We start from the raw sequence: 12,469 nt of genomic DNA, 5'->3' as shown, positions 1-12,469 counted from the left end.
TGCCCTGTGCACCTCCTTTTATTCATGCATGGAAAGTGGTATGGAACATAACTGTGACAGAAAAAGGCAATCTAACATACTGCACTGTGAACTCTCTACCTCTTTTGCTATTTCGCCTTCTGTACTCCACGTACCAAAGACCTCAGACACGATGGTTGTGGTGGATATGTGGAGAATGGGCATACAAGAAACTCCCCTCCAAATGGAGTGGGACTTGTTTCCTGGGATGGGTATTACCACCAATGTGGATTATGCCCACTAATTTGGCCAAGCGTACACGAAGAAACGCTGATATTTCTCATATAGCAGGAGGAAGTACCCAAAGTTGGAGCGGTACTGATGATTGGCCACCAGAGCGCATTATAGCCTATTATGATCCTGCCTCCTGGAATCCTGGTGAGCTCATACAAGGGGCACGGGATCCTATTTATAATCTAAACAGAATAATTCGATTGCAAGCAGTAGTGGAACTTGTAACCAATGCAACGGCCAAGAGTTTGAGACTTATTGCACAACAGTTGGATGAAAGTAGAGCCGCCATTTTGCAGCTGAAAATGGGAATGGATTATGTACTTGCCAAGCAGGGAGGCCTATGTGGAGTCTTGAACTTGACAGGGAATGCCTGTTGCTTTAACATTTCAGATAATGGTGAGGCAATCCGTGTGTTGGCCACAAAGATGGAGAATATAGCACATGTCCCAGTACAAACATGGGAAGGATGGGATATGGGATGGCTCACCAATTGGTTACCTAATGTCACAGGACTCAAAGGGATACTATTGTCTTGCTTGTTTTTCTTGACAGTAGTGGTAATGGTTTTATGTATGATGCCATGTATCATTTCATGTTTTAGAAGTACAATTAGCAAGATGGTTTCAAATGAAACTCTACCTCATATCATGGCCCTATACAGAGCTTTACCTCAGGAATATGATGAAGGTCAAGCTATCAAGGACACTTGGAATGAAGGTCCTTGAGCTTGAAAGGGGGGAATGAGGCATCAGGCATAAGCCTGCATTTTATTAATGTTTGATCAGGACTTGTATATTAGAGAGAGCCTAAAAGATTTTCAAATGTTTCATGCCAGGCAGAGAAAACCTTGGCCATTCTCCTAAGACAAGGGGCCCCCCCTTTGATTGATAGCAGAAAACAATTCTCAAAGTCGTAAAAGCTGAAATTACAGACTGAGTAATGACACTGACCCTACATGTTACAGAAGATAACAAAGGCAGAGATAAATATAATTAGGAATGGGCAAATAGTAAAATGATACCATGGGCCTCTCTTAAACCTTGAGCTGTATTTTCTAAGGCCAGAGGCAAATGGGGAGAAGCATCTAGCTGACAGAGAAAGAGAGGCTTTTTTTGGGAAGTCTTTTTAAAACTGTTTCTTTCTTAAACTGAGAGAGTTTGAGGAAGAGCTAATGGGAAAAGCAGCTGGCTGGAGAAGGGGGGGATGTAAACTGAAGAGGTTTCTTCTGAAACTGTTTTAAACTGAGTTCCCTTTTTACAAAGACCTTATTCTTTTTAAGAGGCTACTTGTGTTGTGTATTAAATGTATTGGCTTAAATGTAATTATGCAAAGGATTTAAGAAATGCTAGATTTCATATAGTTGTAAAGAGTTGTATTTTATCTTGAAATTAAGTTAGCCAGCAACCTAGCCCTCCAGCCAGACAAGAAGACGCCAGTCCTGGGCAGTCCTGATATATGGCTGTCAGACATTTGTTTGGAAACCTTCAAATGAAGGATATCTTTCAATGTTGATGTGAAACTCAAGATCCTTGACATATGTTTAAGATAAAAATTTAAGATTAACCATTTGTTTTAGAAGGCAATAGGGCAGGGAGGGCAAGAGGTGAGCTGGTAATTAAGATTCCTTGTTGAGACACATGTAAGATATATTACTACTTATTTGTCATTTATAGATGTAACAATATATAGCTGTTTGTGTTCCATATAAGGACAGGAGGATGTGGGTGTATCTTTTAGGATTGGATATAGCAATCAGCCAATAGGAAATCCAACTAGGCTGATTGGACAGAGGCAGCCAAAGGAGGAGCAAAGGGGGCTGGATTAAGGGAATATAAGGGCTGGCCATAATGGCAGGAGCCAGGCCAGAGCTTGGTAACCATATACCACTGTGCCTCTCATTTATTTGTCTGACAAATAAATAATTATTTTAATTTCTCTATTGCTGCGTTGAATATTTCATTCCAGCTAAGCGTTAACCACAAGCAGGGTGCTACAGCTGTGGGCATCGGCAAACGCAGGATTTATCTGGATTGCTCTTGTGTAGCATTGCAGAGCTCCCTGGACGTCTTGCATTTCCTTCAAGGTGTTCCCCATGTTGGAATAGGCGTCTGCAAAAGTGGGGCTGATTCTGACATGGAGGGGGAGAGAAAAAGTGCCATTTTGGTACAAAAATACTCTGAAGTTACGCTGGAAATGTAAGGGTCAAGAAGGCTCTTTCTATCCTATACGGTGGTCTTTAGGGCAGTTCATTAAAAAAACTTTTTTAAAAAATGCCTTCTCCAAAGCCTTCACAAAATAGGAAAACGTCCAAGAAAACAGCTATTTTCATGGAGGGTTGAGATATTAACTGATATGCACAAAATTTCAGATATAGCTATATAATCCCTAGTGTAGTAAGATAAGACCTTGGGAGCAGGCATCTTCAAAAAAGTGTTTTTTATGAACCACCCTAGTGGTCATGTGAGACAGTGAGACCTTGGTTCTCAAATGTTTTTTATACAGGTTTCTTTATACAGAAGGTTTTTTATACAGAAAGGTTCAGCATTGTGGCATCCTCTTCATACGGACAAGCAGCACTTTCCTTTTGGGAAATTCCATGCTCCTCAATTCTGGCAATTATTAATCACTCTCAATTCCACCCTAATAATTGCCACCTGCCCGGATTTTAACTTGTCTGAATTAATTTTTATTTGAATTACTTGATGTCTGCTTTTAGGCTCGTTGTGTTGTTTTTATGATGTTAGCTGCTCTGAGCCCAGCCTTGGCCGGCGAGGGTGGGATACAAACAAAAACAAATTATTATTATTATTATTATTATTACTACTACTCAAACGCTTTGGTTCCCAAATGCCGAAAACCCAGAAAAAGTGTTCCAGTTTCCAGGCGTTTTTCGGAAGCCAAACATCAAATTTGGCTGTCAGCTATTCTTTCTGGGGCGCCTGCACCAATCAAACAGACTTCGGGAACAGATTAAGTTTGGTGCTTTGGTTTTTGCAATTTATGTGGTGTTTTTGTTTCGGAGGCTTTTTTGGTTCATTTGTTTTTGCGACTGTGCGGATCCCAGTTTAGTTACTGATTGATTGATTGATTGATTGATTGTGTGATTGCAGAAACGGATAGAAGCCCCGGTCCCCATCCGAACAATGACTATCATCAGTGCAGGTGAGGAAAAAAAATAATTTTCATTTTTATCATTTACAAGACTGTTGTATTTATTTTAGAGTACAGTACATGGATGACTGCTTTCATTTTAGGGATCAGTGGTCTCGTTAGATAGTAAAATTCATGTTAAATGGCTGTTTTAGGGATTGTTTTTCAAAGTCTGGTATGGATTAATCCGTTTTGCATGACTTTCTATGGGAAAGTGCACCTTGGTTTTGGAACACATTCAGTTTGAGAACCAAGGTACCACTGTATAATTAACTGGGGGGGGGGGGAGAGAACATTTGTGTAAAAACCAGAAGCCTTTCTAATAGGTTTAACGGGTGAAGAAATACCAAGAGACCTAAAAAGACAGTGTATTCTATTTATGCCAGAATGTTCTTAGCCCGGATGTGGAAGGAAGAGAAGGTCCCAACAAAAGAAGAGTGGATTATCAAAATGACTGTGAAGATCAGACATCAAGATGATAGGAAATTTAAGCAAAGAAAAAAGTTAAAAGGACAAAATGGGGAAAATAATGAAGATGAAATGTGAAAAAGCATGGTGCAAAAACCTTAAGGATATAACCATCGTTAGTTCAAAGATGGCAAAATTAAGGGAGAATGAGATAGGCAGGAGAAGTAAATATTTAAAAAACCAGAAGAGGGAAGCTGGGGGAGATTGGGATTCATCTATGCTGTCTGCAAGAATGATGTTTGTGATGAATATAAAATGCTAAAACTTAATAAAAACTATTTATATATATAAAAAAATTAAACAAGAATGGGAAAAATTTATTGAATACCTTAAAGATACATATTTAGAAATAATAATAATAATAATAATAATAATAATAATAATAATAATAATAATAATAATAATAATTGTATCCCGCCCTCCCTGGCCGAAACCGGTCTTAGGGCAGCTAACATCAAATATATAACATTAGTATAAAATCAAACAATAATTAAATTACCTCCTAAAAACAAATCGGGATCAAATTAAAATCGAATTAGATGGTTTTCCACAGGCAGGATTGATATAACATTGATGAAGCCAAAGTAGCAAATAAGGAAATGGAATAGAACGAATCATTGTAATTACATGCAAGAAAAGATGGCAAAATATGGAAACGGGGGGTGGGGGGTGGGGGAGAGTCCAAGGGGTTTGTATAATCCCAGTATTGTATATATTGAAAATGTTTGGAGTGTATGGAAATAAAATGATAAAATAAAAAAACTGAATAATAATAATAATAATAATAATAATAATAATAATAATAATAATAATAATAATTATATCCTGCCCTCCCCAGCCGAAGCCGGGCTCAGGGCGGCTAACAACAATCAAAATAGTCCAACATTTTAAAACATTCATTATAAAATTAATTAAATCAAATTAAAATCAAATTAATGGCAACCATCAAGCAAAATTCTGTGCAGGTTGCCAGAGGAGGGAGTCAGTCTGCGCCCTGACCAAAGGCCTGGTGGAACAGCTCTGTCTTGCAGGCCCTACGGAAGGATGTCAGGTCCCACAGGGCCCTAGTCTCTTGTGACAGAGCGTTCCACCAGATTGGAGCCGCAGCCAAGAAGGCCCTGGCTCTAGTTGAGGCCAACCTAACCTCTCTGTGACCTGGGATCTTTAGGGTGTTTTTATTTGCAGACCGTAAATTTCTCTGTGGGACATACCAGGAGAGGCAGTCCCATAGGTACGAGGGTCCTAGGCCGTATAGGGCTTTAAAGGTTAAAACCAGCACCTTAAACCTGATCCTGTACTCCACCGGGAGCCAGTGCAGCTGGTACAGCACCGGATGGATATGATCTCGCAGCAAAGACCCCGTAAGGAGTCTCGCCGCGGCATTCTGCACCCGCTGGAGTTTCTGGGTCAGTCTCAAGGGCAGCCCCACGTAGAGCGAGTTACAATAATCCAGTCTGGAGGTGACCGTCGCGTGGATCACAGTGGCTAGGTCAGGGTGAGAGAGATAAGGAGCCAACTGCTTAGCTTGGCGGAGATGAAAAAATGCCGCCTTTGTTATAGCTGTAATCTGCGCCTCCATGGAAAGGGAGGTGTCGAAGATTACACCCAAACTCTTAACGGACGATGCTGGCACTAATTGCACCCATGCAAGAGATGGGAGTTGCCCCCTCAATCCCATATCGCTCCGTCCCAGCCAGAGGACCTCTGTCTTCGAAGGATTTAACTTCAACCGGCTCCCACGTAACCATCCAGCCACAGCTTCCAGACATCTGGTCAGTGTATCTGGGGCCGAGTAAGGATGGCCATCCATCAACAGATAGAGTTGGGTGTCATCGGCATACTGATGGCAACCCAGCCAAAAACTCCGGACAAGCTGGGCGAGGGGGCGCATAAAGATGTTAAAAAGCATCGGGGAGAGTATCGCACTCTGAGGCACTCCACACACCAAGGAGTGGCGCGATGACAATTCCCCCCCAAGCGCCACCCTCTGTCCCCGACCGGAGAGAAACGAGCGCAGCCATTGAAGGACTGTGCCCTGGATCCCCACGTCGGCAAGGCGGTGGTCCAGAAGTTCGTGATCGACCATGTCGAAGGCTGCTGACAGGTCTAGAAGAATCAGCAGCCCCGACCCGCCTCGATCCAGCTGCCTGCGGAGATCATCTGTTAGGGCGACCAGAGCCGTCTCGGTCCCATGACCAGCGCGGAAGCCGGACTGGAATGGATCGAGAGCAGATGTTTCATCCAGAAACCTACCAAGCTGTTCAGCAACCGCTCTCTCAATCACCTTACCCAGGAATGGAAGATTCGAAACCGGGCGGTAATTGGATAGATCTAAAGGATCTAATGATGTTTTCTTTAAGAGCAGACACACCACTGCCTCCTTCAGTTCCCCTGGGAATATCCCAGTGCCAAGGGACAAATTGATGATATCCCCCAGGGGGGCCCGCACCTCGTCTGGGCACGCTCTAATCAGCCAGGACGGGCACGGGTCAAGAGGACAGGTGGTGGGCTTTCCAGCTCGGAGGAGTCTGTCCACATCGGCTGGGGATATCCGGTCAAAGTGGTCCAATACTGGACACGAGGACAGTCGAGGGGCCTCCAGTTCCTTTATTGTATCCAAATTGGCAGGGAGGTCATGGCAGAGCAACAGGACCTTCTCCGCAAAAAAGCTCGCAAATGCCTCGCAGCTGTGTGTCGAATTGTTATTTAAATTTGGCTGTCCTTCAAGGGACAAAAAATAAAATAAAAATAAAAATAAAAAATAAAAAACCTAAAAGAAAAAGAGAAAGTGCTTTATCCACAAGAGGAGAGCTTTCCCACAGGCACCAGACCAGCGCATGAGGAGTAATAATAATTATTAACAACAGCAACAATAATTTATTATTTATACCCAGCCACTCTGGGCGGCTTCCAGCAAAAGATTAAAATACAGTAAGGAGGAGCTCTTTCAATCTATTTTCCCCATGGCTTTGGAAGCTCACCTGATGGCCTCCTTGTAGTGCATGAGGGCCTCCTGGAGCTTCCCCTGCTGTTGCAAAACACTGGCTAAATTTGAATGCGCAGCTGCAAACTCCGGGAAGACCTGCGGGGAAGAAGCTCACTCTTAGTTTCCCTGAGAAGCATTCTAAAGAGACGGAGGCTGCTCTTTGAGGCTCAAAGGTTGTGGGCGTGAAATAAATCCTCATTTGGATTGACTTGCAAAAATTAAGGAGGAGGAGGAACCTATGGACTGCCTTTTTAGCATGCATAGGAAATACTGTTGGGAGATCAGACTGTCAAATGACCAATGCCGTATTTTAAAGAGCCCCTCTTTGATGCTCAAATGTGGCAGGGGCTGGCTGCAAAATAAATCACCGTTTGGAATGATTTGTGGTAATGATAATAATAATAATAATAATAATAATAATAATAATAATAATAATAATAATAATAATAATAATGGGCCTATGAACTGCCTTTTTCGTACGCATAGGAAATACTGTTAGAAAATAAGACTGTCAGGGGATCAAGCTCAGCCGACACAGAGAACAGCATGTGCCCAGCTTTTATTTCAATTTCTGTACCGTTCCTTAACACCTTGCATTGTTCTTCTGATGAAAAAGCAGATTTTTGGTCATTCCAGGAGGCCTAGGAATATAAAAAGGGGGACAGACCCTCTTCCTTCCAAAAGGGACTTATCGGACCATGCTTTGTCGAGCCTCAAAATGCTACTTCACTTTCACTTCTTCACCATTATTTCCGTTATTGATCAAGAAAAATTTGATCGGCGATTTTTAAAAAGACCCAGACTAGGAGTCCAGGGTACGCATGCCTAACCCTTATATGTCAATTTAATTGTTGTAATTCTCCACGCACGTACCTCAAGAGCTTTCCGGTAGAGGCGGACAGCCTCCTCGATATTCCCTTGTTCTCGCTTGATGTTCGCCAGGTTATTAAGAGAATCCGCGTGAGTCGGACATAAACGGAGAGCTGTATTGTAGCATTCCTCGGCTTCGGCAACCTTCGAAACACAAAACAGAGTTTTTACACGAATATTAGTATGTCTTTCACAGGAGCCCAAAAGGCTGCTCTGTGATGTGATGGCTGGATTGAGGTTTGATACGGCCCCTCAGCTCCTGACGGTAACTTGGTATTAGAGCGGTTCATAAAAAACTCTTTTTTTGAAAATGCCTGCTCCAAAGTTCTTCTCTTACCAACAGTAGAGATTATATAGCTATATCTGGAATGGCATGCATATCAGTTAATATCTTATATATATATATATGCCAGCTGTCCTTTGTCAACAACCAATTGTTGCTGTTTTTTATATTGAATATATGCTATATGGTAACTGTTGCACCTCATAGGTAACTCAAGCCTTCTGCACGTCACAAAAGATGTATTTTATCAAAGTCATTGTTGAACTGAAATACAATTAAGAAGTATATTAATAGTGAAATGCAATTAAGAAGAAGCATATTAACAGTAAAACCCCACAATTGTTGAGCCTTTTTTAAGGATTTGACCCCAGAGGTGCTGACCTTTTTTTAGGATTAAAGTTCTTGAGCTTTTTGGGGGGAAGTTTTGCCCTAGTAAATAAACCGCCACGAGGGCCGGATTAAATCGACCAGAGGGCCAGATTAGGCCCCTGAACTGGACTTTGGACATGCCTGGTCTAAAAGAACATTGGGAAAATTTAAATTCTTTGGCAGGATAGCAGGAAATATGACAAAACCAATGCATTTTGAGATCTAGGAGAGATGGGTGGAAGGCCCCCAAAGTGGACTTTGGACATGCTTGGTTTAGGGGAACATAAATACAAGAGCAGACTAATCCGATTCAAACTCTCTTTCCCGCACACTTACCGTCTTTTGCAAGATGTATTTAAGGAAGACAGTAAGGGAAATGGTTTTGGTCATACTAAATCAAAATTAAGAGACAGAGTTGCTAGATAGTAAAAGAAAATCATTGCCAAAAACGTATAAGAATGGCATACAAAGGATGAAGAAGTTAAGTCGGTTATGATTAAATGGGCTCAAGATTTTGGTCATAACATTGAATTAGATAAGTGGGAAAGATTATGGGCAAAAACAATTTATTGAATGTACAGCACTAATTAAAAATTTAATGAAGGTGACGTATAGGTGGTATTTGACGCCGACTAAACTTGCTAAAATATATATAACTCAAGATAAGGCACGCTAGAAATGCAAGGAGAAGGAAGGGAATTTCGTCCATAGGTGGTGGATGTGCACTAAAGTCAAAGTCTACTGGGATATGATTTACAAAGAATTGAAAAAGATCTTTAAATATACTGTTATTAAAAAAACCAGAGGCTAATTTTTGAAAGTGATTTACAAATGCTAAAGTAAATTGTTTTAAGTAGAGTAAGAAGGTAAATAGGGCGATATATGTTCAGGTAGGCAGCTGTGGTGGTCTAACGCAGTTGAAATATATAAAAAATATATAAATTGTCCAGTAGCACATTGCAGACCAACTCAGTTTGGTCTTGGTAGAAGCTTTTGTATCTGAAGAAGTGGACCTGCATACAAAAAATTATACCAAGAAGAAGCCAAGTTTAGCAAGCCCTGTTTAGGGAAGGACTATTGTATTTTAATATTTTGTCGCCAAGAGTGGCTGGGGAAACCCAGCCAGATAGGCGGGGTATAAATTTTATTATTATTATTATTATTATTATTATTATTATTATTATTATTATTATCATCATCATCATCATCATCATCATCATCAGGTGCTACTGGACAATTTTTAAAGGGTGATATAGAAATGCTAAGAGGATCGTGACTGCTTAAGAAAGCCAGGGAGTGGGAGCGGGGGAGGGGGGAGGGGAGTCGACGCTTGGTATGAGCAAAGTTGTATGTGACGATATGACAAAGGAAAAAATAAAAGAGGACTTCTTCTAGGTTCTGTACCCCAAATCCCCCCCCCCAAAGAGCCCAATTTCGAGGTCACCATCATCCGGAAGGCTTTTTTCAGCAAACCCTCTGACATACAGAAAGCAAAAGGGACCGGTTTCATTTTCTTTTTTTAATTTTTATTTTATTTATAACATATTCCACAACAACTCATACATACAAACAGACCCACCACCATTGACTAATTATCAAAATTAAACTCCTATCCCCTTACACAAAGAAAACATAACATAAAAATAAAAGACTTTATTCTGTTAAATGGCCGCCTTATTTACCTCTTGTATACTATTTCTTTTGTATGGGATTATTACAATTTTTCCTAATTATGACTTAAACCACAAAGTCTCCTGTAGAAATTAATTGAAACAAGTCCAAGTGTATATTTTGGGGCACTGTTTGGTAAAGTATTCTCTGCATTTTCCCCATTCCTTTTGGAATTCTTGTCTGGGTTGTGCCCTAATTGTCTCTGTTAATCTGGCCAATTCAGCATGGGGTAAAAGCCTAAGAAAAAGCTAAACAACTTCAATCCTAAAAAAAGTTCAACAATTTAAACCCTAAGAAAAGAGCTCAACAACTTCAATCCTTAAAAAAAGTAAACAACTTTGGTCGGCCCTTATGGCCCTTCACTTCATCAAATCTGGCCCTCTTTGAAAAAAGTTTGGACACCACTGCCTAATAGGAAAGTTTCTGTATTTTTTTTTCACAGGCCCACCAGAAATGTATAAGTGTCCCTTCTTCTTTACTGCACCTCCAGCACAGTTTTTTTGTTTTATACATTTTAGCTATTTTGGCAGGTGTTAAGTACCATCTATAAAACATCTTTTATATAGATGTTCCCCCCACCCCAAGGCAAAAGGGACCAGTTTCTTACGCTGCCTTTCTCTTTCAGCGCGTTGGCCAGGTTGCAGTAGGCGTCAGGGAAGTGGGGCTGGAGCTCAATGGCCCTCTTGTAGGTATCGATTGCCAGATCGATCAGCCCCTGTTCGTAATACACACATGCCAGGTTGCCGTGGACAACAGCGTGGTTGGGACTCAGGCTCAGGGCCCGTAGGTAGGCTGCAACGGCTCTGAAATGAGATCAAGGACTGGTTCTAAAGGGAGATGGGAAAGGTTTCTCTCAATATTTTCTGTGCTTTGTATTCTGTACCTAAGAAAGGTTGCAAATATTATCTGCAGTAAATTCCTGTGCTGATCCTGTGCTAATCTTACTTCTGCAAATTTTGGCCAGACAGTTAGCACACCGCCAGTGACTGTTTGCTAAATTCGGCTGGCAGGTCAAAAGTTCATTTCCTGCCTTTCTGGCTAGCAGAAGCTGCTTCTGTAAGCAATAATCAACCAGACCTGCTGCTAAAGAGGCCCCTCTTCCTGTCTTATGCTTACTAATGCAAGAATAAGAAGAGATACGAAGGGAATGCTTAGCTAGCAAAAGAAGACACGTGTATGAAGGAGAGGGGAGGGGAGTGCTTGGTTAGCAGAAAGACAGGAATGTTTAGCAAGCAATAAAATGTGTTTAGCAAGCAATATTTGCTAGCCGATTGGGAAAGTCTGGGGAAGGTGTGGGAGGGGGGAAGAGTGTTCAGAAAAGTATAAGAAAGTCTGCTGAAGTGTCTTGCTTTACAGCCAGTGTATTTTCAGGAGGTATCCAGCTGGTTGTCTCTGAGTACAGACCTTGTCTCTGTGCACAGATTTTCAATAAACTCTTTTTCTCCAAAGAAGATTTTGCTTTCCTGGTACTTTTGTTCCCTCCGAGGTCCAGGGATGGCGTGGCTAATGGATCCCTAGGTAAATAAGGCTTCATCTCTCTGGGGGCTCGTCCGGGATAAGCCCCCTCCCCAATACGGACCGGAGGGCCAGGCTCAACCAAGGTGAACAGCTCAGCAGCGTTTGCAGGCTCCCGTGCGCACCCCGCCTGTTTCGTGGGGGGAGCCAGCCACACTGTTCTGGAGTGGAGACATCTAGTTGAGGGAGAACAAGAGGACAGGACGGCGCCGAGGGGACAGGTCCGCAGCGGAAAAAGGTAAGCCCGAAGGAAAGGGCTAGGGGCCCGAGGGAAAGGGCCAGAGGCCTGATCAGCCTCACCTGGTAGTTGGCAGTAGAGTGCCCGTGCAGTAAGAGTGCCACCAGGAAAGGAATTGGTAAGGTTTGGGAAAGGGAATGGGGCAGAGGGAATTGAGTGTTTTGTTGGCATGTTGTGTGTCAGATACTCCAGTGGATGAATTGTTGAATGAGGGCCAAGGCTTAGTGTCCCCTTGGCCGAGCGATTGTAGGGTTGTGCATTTTCTGACAATATGTAGCATGTGGAGTGTGAGAGAATTTTGAAACCCAGTTAGGAGCGGTAGTATCTGAAAAATAGGGTCTGGAGCAAGCCAATGTATTCCTCTGGAATGCTTTTTAAATAACTGGAAAACAGCCACGAAGAGTGATGATTTGGGGATTCAAATTGAAAGAAAAAAAAACAGAGACTCAGAACTTTATGTGAGGTGGACTTGCCGACCCAGGGAACTGCGTGGCTTTGATTTGCAATTAATCAACCCCCTGTGGCGAAACAACCCCCTGTGGCAAAATATATTAAATGTCCACCCAGACCAGATCCCCTATATCTCTACATGGAAGACCAATGTAGAAAAGAATCTACCATGGCTAAAGTCTTGCTGTGACAGCAACACACAGAACAGGATTTGTAC

At 42.0% G+C, this 12,469-nt stretch overlaps 1 protein-coding gene across 1 annotated transcript; it reads right to left on the bottom strand.

Moving 5' to 3' along the window:
- Nucleotides 1-2,217: 2,217 nt before the first annotated feature.
- LOC308578204 (uncharacterized protein) lies at nucleotides 2,218-11,740 on the bottom strand (the record flags this gene model as incomplete). Its single annotated transcript, XM_081178459.1, has 5 exons — nucleotides 2,218-2,380; nucleotides 6,852-6,952; nucleotides 7,730-7,870; nucleotides 10,657-10,764; nucleotides 11,690-11,740. The coding sequence occupies 5 exons, from the start codon at nucleotides 11,738-11,740 to the stop codon at nucleotides 2,218-2,220; spliced, it is 564 nt and encodes a 187-aa protein (XP_081034585.1).
- Between the last annotated feature and the right edge of the window lie 729 nt (nucleotides 11,741-12,469).

This window comes from Podarcis bocagei (genome assembly GCF_964188305.1).
Source record: "Podarcis bocagei genome assembly, chromosome: W".
Classification (NCBI taxonomy): Eukaryota; Metazoa; Chordata; class Lepidosauria; order Squamata; family Lacertidae; genus Podarcis; species Podarcis bocagei.
Note: the sequence above shows the minus strand (reverse complement) of the source record. Positions and strands in the feature narration are given on the sequence as shown.